This window comes from Podarcis raffonei, chromosome 1 (genome assembly GCF_027172205.1).
Source record: "Podarcis raffonei isolate rPodRaf1 chromosome 1, rPodRaf1.pri, whole genome shotgun sequence".
Classification (NCBI taxonomy): domain Eukaryota; kingdom Metazoa; phylum Chordata; class Lepidosauria; order Squamata; family Lacertidae; genus Podarcis; species Podarcis raffonei.
Window position 1 is genome coordinate 76,072,703 of NC_070602.1, and position 21,214 is coordinate 76,093,916.

The 21,214-nt window shown below is 41.6% G+C and overlaps 1 protein-coding gene across 4 annotated transcripts in view; it reads left to right on the plus strand.

Annotated features, from left to right (window-relative positions):
• The window catches only part of CHID1 (chitinase domain containing 1), a 106,399-nt gene extending 85,568 nt beyond the window's left edge, over positions 1-20,831 (plus strand). For 3 of the 4 annotated variants that reach the window (XM_053394562.1, XM_053394551.1, XM_053394571.1), the window contains exons 11-15: positions 7,948-7,993; positions 8,797-8,855; positions 18,544-18,624; positions 20,170-20,212; positions 20,586-20,831. In XM_053394562.1, coding sequence (XP_053250537.1) covers positions 7,948-7,993; positions 8,797-8,855; positions 18,544-18,624; positions 20,170-20,212; positions 20,586-20,684 — 328 coding nt within the window. In that variant the 3' untranslated portion in view covers positions 20,685-20,831. The remainder of the gene's footprint in view (positions 1-7,947; positions 7,994-8,796; positions 8,856-18,543; positions 18,625-20,169; positions 20,213-20,585) is intronic. The other variant, XM_053394579.1, reaches the window with a different exon arrangement.
• Positions 20,832-21,214: the final 383 nt, after the last annotated feature.

Genomic DNA, 21,214 nt, shown 5'->3' on the forward strand with positions numbered 1-21,214 from the left:
ACTTAAGTTTCGGACTTACCCTGTGTGATAAATCAACAGCAAGGTTCATTAGCCTTTATAATTTCTCTGGGATGCATAAGTCATAAAAGTAATTAGTTCTTATCACACATGGTGATTGCATAATTTTATTAAAATGTATTTGGAAGCAGAGTAACTTCAGCAACCAATTAGTAAAGTTCAAGAAGTGGCAGAGTTAAATTATTCCGTGTTTGCTTCTGCTAATGAAAGGTGGCCTGTCTGTTTCTCCTGGAAGCTAGTACCCTGCCACCATGTTCAGTTTTCCCTGTGATGGATTGGGTACATGCATTACTTCTTTTCCTTAACAAAACTCCTGTTTCCTGCCATGAATGAATTGTACAGCTGTAACAGGGTGATCAATTTTCTCTCCCCTCCTAACTGGCAAATGTTCTCTCATAAGGCAGTACTGTGCTGTGCCTTGCTTTGCTTCTCTCAGTGGCTTCAGTTTCTCCCCCAAAGAGGTACACAATCAAGAAACGTACTGTTGCAAAGGAATGGAGATATTGTGGCTCCAGTCCAACTTGAGTTGCAACTCAGGCTACGTTAGTCCACTGTTTCATAAACCAGAGCCTGAAGTAGTTGGTGAATGTCCAAACACAGCCTTGGTAACTAACTTTTAGTTAGTGGGATTGGATGAATTACAGAGCCTTGGATGAGTGCTCCTTCCTTGACCCTCTTCTCTTCCCTTTCACATTCTCCTTTGCACTAAGCTCCCTGTTGTATCCGAACAGGGGAACTCAAGTTTAATATTGGTTTACAAATCTGAATAATAGATCCTGGTTTATTATCCTGGTTTGTTAACCAATATTAAGTAAGAGATCATTCAGATACAATGAGGTAGTGCAGCTTAATGCAATGTAGGCTCGCCATGACAAAGGCAGAGCAGGAGGGTAGGAGCACACAGCTATGGTGCTTATCTTTGCCCTTATTGAACTATGAGTAATAACTAGTGATAGTCATACTCTGAGTACACCTGCTGAAATAATAAGTCCATAGATATCAGTGAGTCTACTCTGAATATGACTTCATTGGATATCAACCCATGGTTATAAAGCCATGGACAACTGTATGAATTCAGTCTAAATATCACTGAAAACAATGGAAAAGTTTTGGTTTTAAAGTTACAAATAACTCATTTCATTGGTTTCAGTGTGGCTAATTTTAGTTTGCTTTAAAAAACCTGGATATTTGTGGGTGAAGAGGAATAGTGAACTGTTGACTTAACCTCTATTAATTGAATAAAAATCACAGAAACCACAGTCAATTAAAGATCAAGCCAAATTATCATGTTCTTGTCTCTGGCAAAAATAGGCCTTCTATCTTTTATTTCAGCTATTCTCAACCTCCCTCTTGATCGGTATGCATAGCCATAGACAAAATGCATACTTTTTAAAAAAAGTACAGTATCGTGAACTGAAAGACCCAACAGCATGTGTTCTCTTAATTTCTCCACCTCATTCACTTTTCAGCACTAAGCTTTTTTTAAACAGAAACAAATACCCCCCCCCCCAGGAAATAAACCATCAAAGGTTTTAAAAAGGGTCTTGTGAGTCGGATGAGCTGTTTCCCATGCTAGTTTTCCAGCTTAAAAACTTCTGATTATTGTAACATTCTTTAAAAATGACTAAAAACCCTCACCTGAAAACATGGTCATGATTAAGAGAGGTAACTGGCAATATGTTTGTTTGTTTGGACCAGGAACCTGCTATGATGCTCTAATGGCATATGAGATTACATTGTGTGTTTCAGCTGGGGCCAGCTCCCATCATGATAAATTGGGTTAGCTTAGTTTTTGGTGTATAATTATTGGTACTTAATTGTAGCTGTTGTATAAATGAGAGACATCACTTCAATCTGTTTAGGATGTTAGTGAACCAAAAAGGCCAGGACCTCAGTTGTAACTGAAATATGTTTGCTATCAGGATGATGGGAAATTATAATATGCATCCCAGGTTATTGAGACTTCCACCCATTTCCCTCTCAAATTATTATGAATCATATGCACACCTGAACTATGAATTACAATTAAATTTGAGTTACTGTGCTAAAGAAAAATACCACCTAGAAACCTTGGACTGAAGATCAAATCACTCCAAATAATGAGAGAACTGGCTTCCTTTCTCTATTTCGCTGCTTTGCTGGATAGTTGTTTCCCCCCTCTTCCTCTGAAATGCAGATAAGCAATAATAGAATCCTTGCAGAGGCAGTATGTTTGTGGTTATCTAGGTGGATAAAAGGCAAGCAAACTTCCTGTATTTTGAAGGACTGTGCATTTTACCCTGGTATTGTTTAACACATAAAGATATTGATAAGAAAATGCCAGTTTCATATCAGCTTGTGCGAAGGAAGGAAGGAAGACAACAGGACTAACATAGTATAAATACAAGCGTGTCTACATCAGGGGCTGCACCTTACAAAAGGGGGCACAAAGTTACGGTAGCATTTCATTGTTTGCCGTAGAATGTATGGCACTTGGGAACTGTCTCAAGACATGATGGCGGCTGCTAACTTAGAATCTCAGAAAAGGACCACCTGCATTTATTCACAGACAATAGGTTTGCCAGAGCCTATTAGTCTTATACAGTTTACAAAAATGAGTAAAGCAATTCCCAGCAAAGGCACATAGTATAGGTTAAAACAAAACAGAAAAGGTGGCGCTTACCAAAATACAAGGATACTTCTTGGGCTCCCAAAGGACTGTGTTGCCTGATTTCACAGCTGTTTGTAAACTCAAAACTGTAATTGATATTCTTGTGCTACTACATATCTATTATTGATATTATTTTGATATTAATATTCTTGTGCTACTACGTATCTATTTTGTTTTTGTTTTGGAAAGATAAATGGAGAAACCTGGAGTATAAACAAGGTGGTCAACCCCCGATTGTGCATGCATTAGTTTTTTGGCCACAGGGTGTCTCATTTGTCAGATCTGTTTACACCTTTCTATTGTAATGCTGGGAAGATCTTTTTTAAAATTGTTTTTATAAAAGTGTTCTTTGATCCAAACCATCCAAACATGCAATATTAGGGCAGTGTACAATGTTAAGGTATAAAACACAATAAAAACCCCCCACAGATAATCATTAAGGTGGCTGGCTATTAAAATTAAACAGCTGCCAAGGCCTGTTGGCATAAAAAGGTCTTCCTGAGGCACCCAGAAGATAAATGTGAGGGTCCCTGCTGGTAGAACATTGCATACCATGAGGCTGGTGACACTAAATGTATTCCTTCCAGTTGAGGCCAGGCAGGGCTGTGTAACACGGGCGGCATCTAGCAGCGCTCCTCAGGGTGATGTCAGTCATTGAGTTGGGCTTTGCGTGGCAAGTCCCCTCCCCCCTTGTGAAATGAAGACACAGAACACTTTAAGGTTAATAGGCGTAAAAGGCCACAACTTTTTTGATTACAGGAATTGAGAGGTATTGGCCTTAGGCATTGGCTCCTATCGGCTACCCAGCTTCAGCCCAATTGCATGAAGACTGGGAAGGGTTAACCACCAGCCGGGGGAGTCCTGTTGAAGTACACCAACTAGGATCCCCCGGGTGTCACCGCTCGGGGGCGTGCCTTAGGCCCACACCTCCATAGGCTTCGGACAGGGCAACGCCCCCCGGAGTCCTTTACCGGACTACCCCTTTTCTTTGGGGGAAGGTGATGGCGCTACCTTCCCCCTTCATTTGCATAACAATACCCCTGCCAATGCCTAACCGCCAATACCGAGAAAGTTGTGACGTTTGCTACGAGGTAGGCGAAAAAACCAAATGGCTGGAAATTTGCCAAGTGGAAAATAGCAAGGTCAGGGAGCTAAACCTAAGGGAGGGCGGGGTGGGAAACCGAAGCAGCTGGGACGGGGAAGAGAGGAAAGCCCCCGGGCGCGCCAGCCTTAAATGTGCTAGGCCACGCCTCCCCGGCCCGCCGATTGGCTGGCTGGGGCAGTGACATGCCCGAGGATTCCCCTACTCTCGCGGGGGCTATGAGCCAGCCCCCGCATGCGTGAAGAGGGGGTGGGCCCGCAACCCCACCTCCTCTCCAGCTCAGAAGTGGCTTTATCGATTTTGGTTACAGCAGGGCCGGGATGGGGAGCCTGTAACCCTTCAAATGTTGTTCTGCAACTCCCAGCACCCCCGATCATTGTCTATGCTAGCTGGGGCACATAAAAGTAGGAGCTCAAAAAACATCTGGAAGGATGCAGGTTCCCCGCCCTGTTGTATGGGGCAGCCAATGTGGTGCCCTCCAGATGTTCCCATCTTCCTTGAACTTTGGACATGCTGATGGGAGTTGGAGCAGAACAGTATATGGAAGGCACCATTTTGTCTACCTTTGCTTTAACAGGGAAAACAGCAGCAGCAGCGAGAGTATTCAGTGCTTCTGTTTTGGTTAATATTTTCAAGTTCTCTACTTAGCAAGGCTGATCTCTGTAGTATGAAAAGCTGGGGGTAATTAGGCATTTTGGGTAGGAAGACTTCTTAAAGAATAGCCCTGTTGCAGAAACTATTTTTTTCTCACAGGAACATAATGCTTTATATGTAGTGCTGAATATTTTCTTCCATCTTCCCTTTCTAGTTCAGTGGGATTCTTTTTCCAATTAAAAATATGCAGTTATGCTTTGCTGGAAGGCGCTCTGTATTCATGAATGAAGATTCCCCAAAGCTTTTGGGGAAAAGAAATATATATATGAAAAGGGCATAGATGACTTGGCAGATAGCTGTTACTATCTAAGATTACTTCCTTTTCTTGAACATATATCATTTACCATTAAATTTATTGTATATCCAGCAATGCAAGAGGGATTATCATTAACTGTTTGAGCATACTGTAGTTTGGGAATATTTTTAAAAACTGCAAACTGGCAGATTGAGCTCAAGTTCTCAGGATAATGTGCAGCCAAATCCTATGTGTTGTCAGTACATCTGGCTGTTAACCAGAAGGTTGGTGGTTCGAGCCCACCTAGGATTCCTGCATTGCAGGGGGTGGACTAGATGACCCTTGGCAGCCCTTCCAACTCTACAATTCAATGAAGTAAATCGAATGGGGCTTATTTCCAAGTGGGGATGCATTATTATTTTGCGTTTTATTTTATAAATGTGTGTACTACTTTTTACAAAGACGTCTTATACAAATATATAAAATACAGAACAGCTGACACAAATGTTTAAAAACCAAAAACACATAAAATAGATAAAAAGTATAGCGCTGCATCCAACATAGAACTTCATGAATGTTTTGTAAATACAAGGATTTCTGCTTGGGCAGCAGAATTTGAGGAGAGAAGGCCCATCACACAAGCAGAAATGTTTGCGCTACTGGGACTCACTAGTAGAATACTGCCCATAAAACACATAAATGCTAATTTTTTCATCCAATGCCAGCAATAACAAGGAAAATATCCTGCACACACCCCAATATATATATAAAAACACAGAACAGGCCATAAATCACTCCACATTAAGTTCCCAAAGCCCAGGAAAATGAGAAATTTTTTTGCCTGGCACCTAAGAGCTAAAAATGTTGTTGCCAGGCATGCTTCTTTGGGGAGAACATTCCACATTCGGATTGGGGTGGACATCTTGGATATCCAGTAAGCTCTGCTTACTTGCTCAACATAGGTTTACTTTGAAGTCCATGATGACAGACCCATGGGAATGCTTCCAGTCCTAGGGAATAATGCAGTTAAGTAGATGAGTGTGAGGTACTCGAGGATTTTCCTAAAAGCTATACAGAAAGCAGAGCATTTATCAATACATGTGCTCATTAAGCATAATGTGAATTGATTTTAAACAATTACATACATAGCCTACTTTTGTAACAGGTCATTTAGTCAAGGCTAGGATCTGTGTCACAAACCCATTACACTCAACAGTGTGCTAGTGTCCAGTACTAATATTTTCTTAGAGTGGAGGTGAGAAAACTGTAGCCGTTCAGATGGTTGGGCTGAACATCAACCCTGAACACTGGCTGTGCTGGCTGGGGCTCATTGGGTTGGGGACACAGGTTCCCTACCTGGTCTACCACCAGTAGTTGAACCTCCATGACCTGTCAGTGGAGGGTTTAGTCCCATTGACTTTTCATAGTTTGTGAGAGTTGGACTGGGCTCTGTTTACTGGAGTTGAACTATAAAAAGTGTGGGGTTTTTTGAACCTTACGTATTTGCCTGATACAGACACTCTGCTGAAGCTACAAATTGCAGTTCGGTTGGTTTCTCAAAAATTTCTTTCAGCACTCATGCACTAGAGGGAGCTGCTATTCTACTAGTGATGGAGCTAAAATTTCATTTTTTTAAACAGAGCACACATAAGCCTCCCCCATTTATTTATTTATTTTCCTTCTCATTTCTAAATGGGGTATCCTACCTGCAAACCTTCTGGTGTCCCTAGGGCTAGAAGGGACTTCTGTGGCATGTAGGAAAATCCTGTCTCTTCTCCCCACTTCCAATCGCACTGCTCTCATGCTACCAACTCCCCTGCCCTAAGATATTTTAAACTTTGAGGTCAGGTTATGCTATGTTGCTATTAGTGTGATGTGCAATTGCGTGTGCGTCCATACGGACATCCACATCGGGATGCACATCCAAGGGTGCATTACATTGAAAGAAGGGTAGTGCAAACTAATGCCACCCATTCAGGTTAATACATACACTCTGTGGTCCATGTGATTTAGATAGATCTGTGTTTCCTGATTCAGTGAGTGATGTGCATGCAACAACTGCTTCTGTATGCATATTTCCTTGGTTGGATTGGGCAAGGAAATGTGGGAAGGTAAGAGGAGGAGACATGCAACAACTAGATGATCCTCAAGAACCCTTCCACCTCGATGATTCTGTGGCATGATACAGACCTATAATGGGAGGGGTAAAGTAGCAGAAATCTGGAGGGCTGCCATCCATTAGCAAAAGTGCCTTCTGCTCACACAAGCACCTTTGGGTCCACCCAATTATTTCCAGAGAACAATAACATTGCTTTCAACTTTTCTCTCTCTCCATCCCTCCCCCAATCAAGTAGAGCAAGGTTGGTCAACCTTCTTAGGCCAGTGGGTACATTTCAGATTTTGAGAGTGTGCCATGAGCACCAGTCACAAAATGGCTGCTAAATTCCAGATTTGTTTTCTCCCAAGAAAATTGCACTTGCCAGATGTACCCCTTTGGCATCAGACAAAGGGCAAGCTTAGGCCTGGTGTCTATCTTTGGAAGAAATAAATAACAGAATAGAAATCAAGAATTAGAATTCTGTTTTCTTCTATTAAGCTATTTCAGGTTATAACAAGTTCTACTCTGAATTCCTGTTCAGTCTTTCTATTCTCTTGGTGTCTACTGCCCCAGCAAATTGCCTGGCTGTGTATATTATATTCACACGCTAGCAATTTGGACATACCGTATTTTTTGCAGCATAACACTCACTTTTTCCCTCCTAGAAAGTAAGGGGAAATGTCTGTGCGTGTTATGGAGGGAATGCCAACGGGTGGCATGCCCATGGATTTTCCTCCTCTAAAAACTATGTGCGTGTTATGGTCGGGTGCGTGTTATAGAGCGAAAAATACGGTACATTTCTATTATCATGAATTATCACTTCATGGTTTATCTTCTACTGTATACGTCGTCTTGTATATCTGCCATGTGTTCAGTCTGTGTCGTACACTTATTGTAGTAGGCTCTGGCCTATGAAAACTTAGACCACTATTAAATAGTTTGTTTCTCAGGGGATATGCTTTAATTGATGCATGCTAACATTGCTACCCTTATTAACTGATAGGTTGTAATACTGTTTTGACATTGAAATTAAACAGTTTCTGCAAACTCTGTTGAAATCACAGTACTTTGCCTTGCTTTCCCAGTAAAAATGTCAAGAGATCTGATCACAGATCTCCTGTGTTGCATATTTAGTTTGACCCCTACACATACATGGATTTACCAACTGGACTTTTCTTGATCTATTACAGTGCCTGCAATTTCCCACAGAACCATGCAATCAAAAGCATTTTCCGTGTATCCACCATGCTGTTCTTGTATTGATGCACAAGCGGGAGAAATTGCCTGCTGATAGAGTATTGCCAGTGTGAATGGCATATCTATGTTGCAACTGGTTTCTGATTGAAAGGAGTTATTACATAGTGAGTGTAATGCGTATTATCTGGCCAAAGTTAGACTTTGAAGTCTAAGTGTTTTCATTTGGAAGAGAGTTAAGCATGTCTGAACCTCCGTTTGACATCTATAGGATGTCAGTGGACATTTCCAAGTTCCTGCATCTTTATCTTCATACAGGTAGCTGCATTTTATGCAAAATAGCAGTCTTATTCCCTCTAAGTGGGTTGCTGGTTTGGGGATGCATAGGGTAGTGAAGCTGCAAACAGGACAGGATTACAGACCAGAAATACCTCCTAGATTGGCTGAAAAATATATTTTAGAAGAATGTACACACACACACACACACACACACACACGGCCAAGGACTAGCCTTTCAGATGGCCACTGCACATGGCTCTCATACTACCAAAAAGCATTGGCAGTAGCAGCCTGTGAAGAAAATCGGCTGTTATAAAAAATAAAATAAAAATCTTTTAAGTATTTTGTAAGGAGATGGGGGGGGGGATTAATTTGTGGCTTGATTCATGACTTGAAGGATCCAGAAAAATAACTTGGAAGGTGTCACAAATTAATCAAGGGAAGATAAGATATATCATAGGCAATTGTTTTCTGTGAAGCTTTTGAAATGTTTGTGGATTGAGGGGCAAATCAAAGGCAACTCCATGCTGTAATTTAGCCAGGGTCTTCCTTGACATTCAGATCAGGAGGATCTCAGAAAAGGGGACAACCCTGTTGCAGTGGAGAATGAAGAAAGGAGATCTATCTTAAGTCTTTAACTTAGGGACTGCCTAGTGAGGGAAAAGCTGGATGCACTTAACCCATTTTACTTTGCTCCACTTGGGAAATTGCTTTGTGTGCATGCAACCATACATTTACACTTTATTTCCTAAGAACAAACATCATTATCTTCCCAGTGAACTTTTAATATTACTCCACAAAACCTCAAAGCCTTTAATTTAATTTAAGCCGCCCCACGCACCAAGGGACACAAGGGAGTCTTAGACCGTTTGGTGAAAGGCAGCCTGGAGGAATAAAGACATTTCACCTGGCGGCAGCAAAACATAAACAGGGAGGGAAAGCACACTGGGGAGCAACACTGCTTTGGCCGGATCTCCCTTCCCTGCAGAGTTTAATCTGGAGTGCCATGACACAGCCTTCCTCTTAATTCCTTTGAGCCTGGGAGAGGGGGTGTAAAGAGATGGAGGGAATAAGGCTCAGAGAACTGAACCTTCAAGATCCTTGAGGAATGCATGGCCTCAGGATGTACCTCCCCCCATCTCTTTTAGTTCCAAGATGGAGAATTTCTCCTCAATATGGAAAGCTTTCTTGAAGAACTTCTTTTTTGTTGGGACCTTATTTTTTTTTCAAGAAATCTCTCTATAAACTAATACATTCATGTGCATTATTCATATTACCGTGTCATTTTCAACTGCATCTTTCAACATGTAATTCTTTCTTCTTTTTGTCCCAAGTCCTAGACACTAAGAATAGTTCAGCCAAAGCTGTGCAAGAGTCCCCAAGCCATGTGGTTTCTAAGGCTGCAGGGAACTAAGGACAAAACTAAAGATACCCTTAAGTCTTTGCTTGCTTCACTGATAGTTATGTAATCATTATTGTATTGTCACCACCATAGGTGCTTAAAGATCCAGAAAGCAGAGAGCTTTCAGAGGGTATAAGAAGAGTATTGGTCTAAGCGTGTAGCTTTTTGGATTGGTGAGGTTTCTTTGTTTGGCCAAGCACACTGAAAGTTAGGCAGCTCCCAAGGGACTGAAGCTTTCTTGGGTTTACGTACAGTTCTCTGGAGCCACCCCCTTTCTTGGAGGGAGGTGGGGAGCTTTCTAGTGTACAGCATGCTTGGACCTGGGCAAAAACAGACTTAAGGTACTTTCTGAGAAGCACTTTTAATTTTTGTGTGCTTTGCTTAGCCCTCCCTCATCATAGGTGTGCTTGCAGATGCTCTTAGAAAGCAGCCTGAGAACGCTGCTATTTGTATGTGCTTGTGCAGGATCTTGCTTCATTTTCTTAGTGAGAGAAGAGCTTAGGGAAATGACGCTTGATTTGGAACTAACCTGGGCACATTCATATTCCAGGTGAGGTGATTGTGTAGATCATGGCATCCTTTGTTGCAAGGGTGGCAACAATGTTCGTGTATCTAGTACCCAGGAATAATCTAGGCACCGTACTTTTCCGTATTTAAGACTCTGTTTTTTTCTTCAAAAATCATGCTAAAAAGTGGGGGTCGTCTTATACATGGGTAGTGAATAGGGTAGACATTTGATTGGTTGCTGCCGCAGCTGTCAACAACTATTGTGCATGTTATTGGTTGTTGTGTCAATGGGTGGTGTCGATTGAGTGACGCTCTGGCAGTTGGGCGGGTGATTGGTAGCTTCTGCCAGCGATGTGACAGATGGGAGGTGGATTTTGTGATGTGTGCGGATGAGCGATTTTTGGCAATTCCCCTTAGCTCAACAACTCTGTTCCATCTCCCCCCATTTTCTTAAATTTGACTCCCCAAAAATTATACACGGGGTGTCTTATAGACGGAAAAGTTCGGTATATCCTTATTGTGCAAATTTCTATAAGTAAGCTGCTTGTTAATGGCTCAGGCTACAATTCTTGATAGCAATACGGGTGTGGAAGATGCATGCATATACACTTTTTTTAAAAGAAAAGAAAAGAAATCGCACACTTGCCTGTTGGACTAGGCAAGCTGCTTTTCTTTTCGAATGTCTTTCCTCTTCAGCCACATAATCAGCTACGCTAAAATCATTTGATATATCTCCGCACTATGTTATGAAAGCCCTTCCTTAATATATGGTGGTATTGTGGTTTTCAAATAAGTAGCTAACAGAATCTTGGTGACAACCAGCAAATGCATAGCGTCGTTTTACTGGCAGTCAAAGTCTGTTATCTTCAAAAATAAAAAATAAAAAATCCAAATTAAGATTAATCCCAATAATTTGACCATTTACTTCCAAGATTTGCAACCACAACCTCTTCATTGAATTACAGTTTCACCAAAGATGCATGAATTTGAAATACTATTTAGAGCACATGAACCAATTGGTTTTGAAGAATTCTGTTTATTCCAACACAAATCGTCTGCTGCCTTAACTGTCTAGTATTGAAGCTGCTGAAAACCGTAACAAACTGATGAAATTTTAATACTTTTATGACTGGCATCTTTTATACGAGCTCCCAAATCAATAATTCTTATCAACATCTCTCAACAAGCAATTTTTTAAAGGGTACTTTTCTTAATAAATGTCTTGTTCAACAACTGCCTTCTTAATTAGTTGGCTGACGCAGCAATAATTAATGCTTTACACGTTTTCCCAGCAAGTGATTCCAGGCAGGCCTCTCAATGCTCTCCTCCTTGGGAGAATTTAGGATAAGTGCCACATGTTCGATGGCTAAGCAATTTAAAATTCCATCATCAGTCATCATTTTGCAGGATGACTGGGTGTAATTATGCATCATGGCTGCCTGTTGATCATTGCAACTCTCAGGCTACAAATTGCTATTTTTCCAAGCAAGGTAGTTTAACCTATTTATTCTAATAGAGACCTTCTAAAATCTATGAAAATGTGTATTTATGCAGGGGTACCTTCTTCCAAATTGAGGTGAACACTGGAAATAAACTTTAGTGTACAGTCTAATTGAAGCATTTCACCAGAAGTTGATATCATTTGTTCTTAGACTAGCAGAGAGTAGGATCAACAATCAAAGTCAGTTCATCTTAAGTAAACAAGCTTATTCCCTCTTTCTTTACAGAGAACAATACTCTGCATCTCATTTCTTAGATGCCAGTTTTTTGGTATGTTTTTTTATGGGATTGCTTGGATCTAGGTTGGCCTTGGCAAAGTAAATTACTTTACCATTAACCTGTCGGTCACTAGACAAGAATGGTATTTTCTATGGATTGCGGCATGTCCAGACTGCTTTTTTCTCTTTTTCTTTTAAAAGCTACAGTCTTACCATTCTGTCAAGGTGGGCTAACCTGTCAAAAACAGTCCCACTGTAAAGAGTGACCTGTCAAGTGTTAAGAATGGATAAACTGAAAAGAACAATATATGGCTTACTGAACAAATGCTCGAGGGGAAAAATTGGGATATAGTCTGTAGAGCCCAATGCCCTGATCCTTTGAAAATAGCAGGGAAGTGCAGTATGGGCAAGGGAAAACTTAATTAACACTTTAAGTAATAGAAACAAAAAGGGAAAATAGCATGTAAGAAGCAAACACACGGACTAAGTTAACCAATGTAACAGCAGAAGGATGCATTAAATGTGCATAAGTAATTATGAATTCATGGTATCACTTGCCTGGAAAAAGAATATCAGTTTAAAAGTAAATTTGATGTGTTATAACATATTTACATTTCTCTTAATCTTAAACATCTGTGCACTGTTAACGTAGAAGCTTAAGTGTTAAATTTCGCAGAGTAATTCAAGTTACTGGATCAGTTGTATGAGTGTTTTAGAGCATCATTTAACTTTCTCTGTTAGTTCCCCACCCGTGTGGTGGGCGATGGAGAGATTGTGACTACAATCTACAGTGGTGCATGGAATCTGCAATAGGTTCTCTGGGGTTATTGTTGTTGTTTTATATAGAATTTCCTTAATTGAAAGCTTTTCTAAGTGAAACTTAGAAACTTTAAAAAGTGAAACAGCATATGTGTACAAGACCCAGTGCTTTTATTTTATGTGAGCTTGAAAAGCAGCTTGCATGGGGGGGGGGAGTGGGAGCTGTTGAGAAGAGAATGCTCTAAGAAATATAGGGTTGTGTACTTACACTGTGTGAGTGCTGCTCCGGGTCCCATTAAACTTTATTTAGAAATGTCAAGGTTTACATATGGTCACTGCTTTCATTAAAATGTTAATGCTGCTTAACTGCTCAAATAAAGTATGTCTTAAGTACACAGTGCTGGTGAGAACACTTTTGAACCGTCTGTTGTTGTTTTTTAATAGGACTCCTGAATTATTCAGTGAGCTCACAGGTACATGGCACAGTTATTCTCAAATTGTGTTTACCCAGTAGCTTAAATGCCACCCACTGTGACGTTTATTAGCACACCCGGTCTGAGGGCCCTGCACAATGCAGAGGGGATGGTGATCTCTAACAAAGGGTGTGTTCACACCTCTCTGACAGCAGAAACTGAGCAGTAATTTAGGCTGTGTTTATATTACCAATTAGTCTGCATCCAGTTGTCTTCCATTGCTAGTTTTTGAAGCTTCATGCATATGACATTAGCAACAATCCATATCGATTCTGCAGTTCCTTGAGAAATACAGTTGTTTGATGTGTTTTTCCTCAAACCAGCTTCAGTCCAGCTGGGAAACTTGAGCCACATTCACTTCACAGTTAAGCCAGGTGCGTACATTTGAGAGCGCCAATGCACATGCATGGAGGAGCACACCTGTGCAGATGACAGCTTCATAAATAGGAGCTCCAGAGGGGTTGCAGGTTTGGGAAAACTGAACAGGTAGCAAAGGTGAAGACACCCCCGACCCCTCACTGTGTATGGCAAGGTGCAAATGTGAATTGAAATGCAGAGAGGGGTAGGGACAGGGAATGGCTTCACTACATTTTAAGTGGCTAATGTGTATCTTATTTTTCCATGCATTAGACAAGATTTTTTGACTCAAAAAATGGGGTCGTCCAGTACACAGATAGTGGCATGGGGAAGAGAAGCTGTGTGCTGCCAGCCAGCCGGTTGGCAGAAGCGCACATTCCTCCTATGCCACTGTGCAGGGGAAACACTCCCTAGATCATTTCCTGTGCGCAGCAGCATCAGGGGAAGTTGCGCTCCCGCCAACCGGCAGGCGGGTGGGAGCGCAACTTCCCCTGATGCCACTGTGCACAGGAAACACTGCTGCCAACCGGCTGGTGGCCAGGAGCGCAACTTCCCCTGATGCCACTGTGCGCGGGAAAAGATCTAGGGAGTCTTTCCTGCTTGCAGCTGCGTGGGGGGAGAAGCTCAACAACTTTGGGCCATCTCCCCTCATTTTCTTAAAATTCAGTCCCCAAAAATAGAGGGGGGTATTATACGTGGGGGCGTCTTATAGACGGAAAAGTACTGCATATAGCATCAGCAATAAAGTGCTTACATTTGATAGGTAATGCAAGTGAAGTGGAAGGAATAGGTTTAATCCCCACTGAGGGTAGCATATACAGTGCAGGTGCTTTACTACCATAGGCGCCGACTCCATGGGGCTTGAGGGGGCCCGAGCCCCCTCAAAAATTCGTTTGGGGGGGCTCCGCCCCCCCAATAATCTCTGGCGCCCCTCCAGCAGAGCGCCATCGCCGCCCCTCCCCCAGCCCAAAATGCACAGGGGGGGCGGGCTGCATGCCTCCTGCCCTCCCTCCCGAGCAAAAGCTCCACCCAATTTCCTTTGGAGCTGATTAATAGGCGCAGCACGCTCTCCCCTATTCGCTCACGAGGAGGCGGCGCCACTTTATTTGCATATTCATGAGCTTATTTATTATTCATGAGCTTTCCCGGGCCCCCCCAATATTTTTTATAAGTCCGCGTCGCTGTTTACTACTGAAGTAACTTCTGCAGCAAACTACTTCTGTTCGAGAAATAAGTAAATATATATAGTTTTTTGGCCTAAGGACTCCCACGGTAGGTACAAATGAACCCAGGGAATTCTAAGCTTACATTGTGAACTATAATCTGTTCAATCTTTGAGGAAAGCCTTGGCAGTTGAAAATGTACAACTGGCAATCTGATATCACCAAGTTAGCACTGTTACATCACTTCCATGAGTGGAACTGTTCCTTAAAATAGATGGTGGAGCGATTTGGAAGTTGGTAGATTAAAAGAACACATCCCAAAGTGCAGAGTTTAAAATATGCCCCTGCACATTCTACCAGCTGTAATCTTTTTTTCTTTTCTTTTTTTGTAAAGAAAAAAGTATTGGAAGATTTTTCTTCCAATGTGCAATAGACATTTTTTCTTGCACCATTATAGATCATTCCTGTCTCGAATGCTGAAGAACCACAGCATTTTTTGCATCCCAGCCAAAGTGCATCTTCTACATACAGCACCCTTCAGAAATCATAGAAGTCCCCCCCTTTGAACCTTTTCTCTCATGGTTAAATGCATCAGAATGTGTGTTGCTTTAAGGGCCTGGCTACCTTAATATTTTTATTTATGTTCAGGGGTTTGATGCCACAATTTTAAATAAAATTGCTCAATCTTTGCTAATCCTATATGTAATTGGAGCCCTGTTATAAACAGTGGTATTGCTAGTGCACTGAGAGGCATGTAAGAAGAACTGACAGTGACTTGGCATGGTGTAGCACAAACACATGTGCATATGGACTGCTGGAGCTTGGAGATCTGAAGCCATGCCACTCAGGCTAGGAGCAAGTACAGAAAGAAGATCAGCCCCTTTGTGGTCTTTACTCTACTAGAGAGCCAGTGTGGAACAGTGGTGGACTCGTAATCTGGTGAACTGGGTTTGATTCCCTGCTCCTCCACATGCAGCTGCTGGGTGACCTTGGGCTAGTCACACTTCTCTGAAGTCTCTCAGCCTCACTCACCTCACAGAGTGTTTGTTGTGGGGGAGGAAGGAAAAGGAGAGTGTAGCTGCTTTGAGACTCCTTAGGGTAGTGATAAAGTGGGATATCAAATCCAAACTCCCCCTCCTCCTCCTCCTCCTCCTCCTCCTCCTCCTCCTCCTCCTCCTCTTTTTCTTCTTCTTCTTCTTCTTCTTCTTCTTCTTCTTCTTCTTCTTCTTCTTCCTTCCCCATTTTATCCTGTATCTGCCTGTCACTGTATCTCCTTTGCAATAACCACCTGTATGAATTTTTTCAAGGTCACAGCCACTTTATCAAAATAAATCTTCTCAGTGCTCTCACCAGCTCAGCAGCAGACCAACATTACTTGTGATGCTTCTTAGGGCTCTGTCAGTAGATCGATGGCCATGCTGTCGCTGTCTGGCAACGCTGATTTGGCACTGGTGGCAACAATGAAAAGTGGAAAGCCCTGGAAGTGCACACTTTCAGACCCATTTTAGGTGATGGTATCATCATCTTCTAGGCCCAAAGGAAAGGCAGTATTCACTTCTGTGATTTTTATCCAGTAAGGTGCTGTTGGATCTCTCTGACCTTGTGTAGCAACATAAGATTTACCTTTAACCACCTGTAAAGGCTGTAGTTCTGTTCAGGATTTAGAAGAGACTGCACTTCTCCTTTTCTGCACACACACACACACACACACACACACACACACACGGGGGGGGGGGGGAGAGAGAGTCTTGATTGAAATTTCAGGATGAGCAAAGCTGATTATTATTTGATGGAAATCAGTTTAATGTCTGTAGCATCTGAAATGGAAGCTTTCTAGTAAAATATACAGCTAAGGTTGATTGCTCTGAACAAAATGATGAGCAGAGAAATATCTGTCATAATAAAACCTTACACTGATTGGGCAGATGGTAGCTTAACACAACTTAGGGGAAAATAGAAGAGATAGAATGGCTTTTTGTGTAACACAAAGAGAAGCCCACCAAGGTTTTCTGGCTTTAATAGCCACCCAGAAACTTGGGGTCAACAGCTATCTGCCCGTCCCTTAAGGAGCAGCATATTGGACTTGGCTCAGGCTGTGTGTCTGAATCTTAACATGAGGTTAGAGATGATCCCACATCTACCTTATGGAAGACAGAAGGGCAGTGTTCCTGCTGTGCTTTAAATGCCCACAAAAACAAGCTCTCCAGCTTGCAGCTGCAAAGGGATGGGTGGGGATTGTCCAGCAGTTCCACTTCATTTCAGAGGCTTTGGGAGGGCTTTGGAATCCTTTGCAAAGGAAGCAGATGATAGCTGTCCTTTTGCATTGCACTTCTTTCCATGTGCCTTGGAAGCACGGGACCAAGACAAACCCCAACCTTCCTATTTAATTTCAAGCTGGAGTGTGTGTGTGTGTGTGTTGGGAAGACTGTTCATACCATTGAGTTGTGCTTCCGGGCACCTCCAAATTGCAGTGCAACAGCAGGGAGATTCTGCATCAAGGATGCAGTTCCTTATGCTTACCACAATGAGCATGGAAGTCATAACCCCTCTCTTAACACAAGTTATCTGAATGCAGCCTTGATGTTCTTCCTTATAATTTCCAGCTGTTACAGGGGTCACTAAACACACAGTCCTTATAGTTCTTTAAAAATCCATGTTCATTATTGACCAAGGTGGTGCTCCTTGAACCAGAGATTCTGCAAACAGTAATTGAAAATTCAGACTTCCCTACCAAGGGCTGCCATACTGAAAAGAACTCTTGTGTGAAAGACTTCAAGCAAAGCGAAAGATGAAAGTTGGTGTTGATTAATTTTGACATGACAAAGTTCTGCTCATCTTCAAAGAGCATTTGCCTCGTTCTATTTTTGAATGTAGCAGAGGGCAGGGGATGAAGGTCACACACTTGGAAGAACAATAGCGTTGGGGTACTTGCAAAATGGAATTGAAAAGGAGGAAGGCATCCACTATTAGGGCTTTACCAGAAATGGACAAAACCTGTTTGTGAGATCCTTATTTGTAAAAGATGATAGCTAAATAGTGTACATTGCCTGGTACTGAACTGAAAATGGAAGCAGGTGGAAATATAAATACCACAAGATTTCTCAATTTACAGAAGAAGGGAATATTGACATTGGCTTGTTTCCCCCCACAAAAAAAGGAGAGAGAATTTTTTTTTAAAAAAAAGATCATTTCCAATGCTACCAGAACTGGAGGGCACATAATGAACTGTAAAAGAAAATAGCAAATGTATGACCATGCTATGGTGCACCTCTTCGCAATAAGAAGGTTTTTTTCTAATGTGTAGCAAACTCTTTTTTTGCTGGTTGAGAATGTAGAGCTTCATGGTATGGTTGATGCCGTACACGACAGCTCCAACTAAATAATAATAATAATAATAATAATAATAATAATAATAATAATAATTAATTTATACCCCGCCCTCCCCAGCTCAGGGCGGCTAACACAAGTAAAATTACAGTAAAAACATACAGTCATACCTCGGGTTGAATGTGCTTCAGGTTGAGCGCTTTCAGGTTGCGCTCCGTGGCAACCTGGAAGTAACGGAGCACGTTACTTCCGGGTTTCGCCACTCACGCATGCGCAGACGCTCAAAATGACAGCATGTGCGGAAGCGGCAAAACGCGACCAGCGCATGTGCAGACTTGCCGTTGCGTCTTACATTCCATTCAGGATGCAAATGGGGCTCCGGAACGGATCCCGTTCGCATCCCGAGGTACCACTGTAATAGGGAAAGAAAAACCAATTTAAAATACAGGTAAAAATGCAATTTAAAATGCAGCCTCATTTTAAAAGTAGCCCATAGATCATATAAATGTGTGGCTGGAAGATGGTCATTTTAAAATATTATGTTACTGTTGTTATATATAAATTCTAGAGAGTATTCAGGAATTCTGTTATTTTTTTTCTTTTTTAGGTATATAGAAATCTTGAAGGAGCATAAACCTAAGCTGGTTTGGGATGAACAAATAGCTGAACACTATTTTGAATACAAAAAGTGAGTTGCAATCATAAAATGTCCCCCCCTTCTAATATTCATTTGTTTATTTTTATACAAAATTCATGGGAGCAACTGCCTCCAGATTTTACTTTACTCAAAGAAGAGGAATGAAAAACTGTTGTTGTTGTTTTATTGAAAAAGTAAAAAAACAGCATAATAATCAGTTCAGCAATACTCAGTGCAAATTAGATCAATAGCAGGATTTTGCCACCTTTACAATAGACAAGTGCCACTCCTTTAAGGAAAATAAGAGGATTCAGTGAGGTGTTACTGTGAAACTATCCTTGATTTTAATAGCAATCCACTTAAAATTATGCACGTGAATCAGGATACACTTTCTTTTGTTGTAAATTTCTAGTGGAAATTAGACACCAACCTATTCTCAAAAAGTAGCTTTCAAAGGGTGACATTAAATGTTGGATTATTCCAGATGCTTTGTCTCCATAAGTATATCAGCTTGCCAGACAGAAAGATCCCCTTCCACCCATATGCTGTTCTGGGGTTTCTCCTGACCCCGTTCCCTGAGTCAATTTTAGGGGTCCAGAAGAACACAGTGGGGAAGAGATGGGGAAACCCCCTACAGCGCAAGGGAAACCCTTGCTTAGGGCTTCCGCTGACGGGGTTCGTTAGGTAAATCCTGCCCAATGTCTCTTGTGGCATACTTAAACTGGCCACTTTTTAACTGCAAGAGCCCCATGTTGGTATCCTACTTGAAAATCACCGCTCCCTGGTTGCTCCTACATGTACTGTTTGCAGCAAACAGCGCCTTTGGGTGCAAATGGCAGTATTAGTGAGCAAATGTAAGCGAGCTTTTGAAAAATGTGAATAACATGTAGCTTGGCCCTAAGCATGTCCTTGGAGAATTGAATGCCAAGAGACATTGAATTTAAGCAGTGCAGGTTGGGGTGAGGGTCTACCATTTGCCTTTAGATCCTTTTAAGACCACAACTCAGAAAAAGAGTGAAAGCATTCCACCACGTGCCCCTTTCTGAGCAGCTGCTGTTCTGCTCGTCTCCTTGCTTTCCATTAGGCATTGACCACCAGACTATATAATGGTTTGACCAAAGCACTTTCCTCTTCCACCTTCCCACCCCCTCACTTTAGATGGATTTTGGCTACCCACATGGCAGAAAAGTATGCCCACTTGTGAAGCATCTCATCTGCAGTCGCTGAGAAGTCTAGATTCTAAACTAAATGCAAAAGCCAAGAAATGAAATCATAGAAGTTTAAACAACTTATGCTCACCTTCAAAACCCTTTGCCCTTCAGTCACCCATTGATTATACTAGAAGCTGCTTCTGGACAACTTTGCTAGTCTGAGTTTTTTTCAGCCTGCAGGCTACTTAAAGTACAGTCTCTGTCTCTGTCACTCTTTCTTAGTATGAACTTCTTTATTTTATTGTACAAACAACCCATAATTCTTTGTCTCTCCCTTCTCTGTTCCCTGGAAAGAAACAATTTCAGGGTGGGATAAAATACACAAGATATATGTCTCATGATAATATCAATTTTCATAACTGTTTTCTCTTTTTGTGCTTTGTAGAAGTAAAGGAGGCAAGCATGCAGTCTTCTATCCAACTTTAAAGGTATGCACCCTTCTGTTTTGGAAACAAAAAGGAACATGGCCAAAGGCTCAATCTGATTTTAATGGAGTTGGAATGCATCCAAAGCGCGAGTTTATTTTATATACAGTTACTCCAAGGCAGGATGTATACATCAGCTGAATAAATTGGTTGCACATTACATTCTTCTGTTTGCTAGGAATAAATTGTCAGATTACTTAATGACAAAAATTCAAAGCAAATGCTGTTTAGTTTAATGGTTTCTTATGAAATAAAATGAAAGGTATTTATGCTGCTTAGTTTTTGTTTCTGTGCAACCCCCCCCCCAGCTGATCAGTTCGTAATGTCTATATTCAGCAAAATTAATTATCCTTCATGTGTCTCTTGTGTTTTGCAGTCCATCCAACTGCGGTTAGAGCTTGCAAAGGAACTGGGCACAGGAATTGCCATCTGGGAACTTGGCCAAGGACTGGATTATTTTTATGACTTACTTTAAAAATATGACATCCTTTTTTTCATTGACATTTCATCTTCAATCAACTGGAGCTGGAGGGGGTGCAGGATGGATTTTTTTGTGGGGAGGGGGGCAATGTAATTTATATGGAATCAGTTTCAAATTTTCCCAATAAAGAGTATCTTTTGAGTTATTGCGCTTCATGTAGTGCATGGAGATGGGTTAAGTAAGGAGAGCTGCCAACTCCAGTGTTCTGACAAGGTTACAGGAGACTTAACTACAGCGAGAGGAGGTAAGAGGTATTTATTTTACTGGTTCTTTTTTCATGTTTAAAGCTAAGTCAGGGTGTAACACTTGCAAGCTGATCCTTGGCATTCAGTGGGACCTACTCACAGGTAAGGATGCATAAGATTCCAGTGCTAAATTGAGTGTGTGCAGTACACTTGATCATACAGCCATTTAAAAGTCTTCAATCCCTGCAGTTGCACTTTAACTGATTGGATAACGTATGTGATGAGAGATGCCAGGAGGGCGGCAACCTGTTGATTCTCCCTTTACCTCATGCTGGCTTT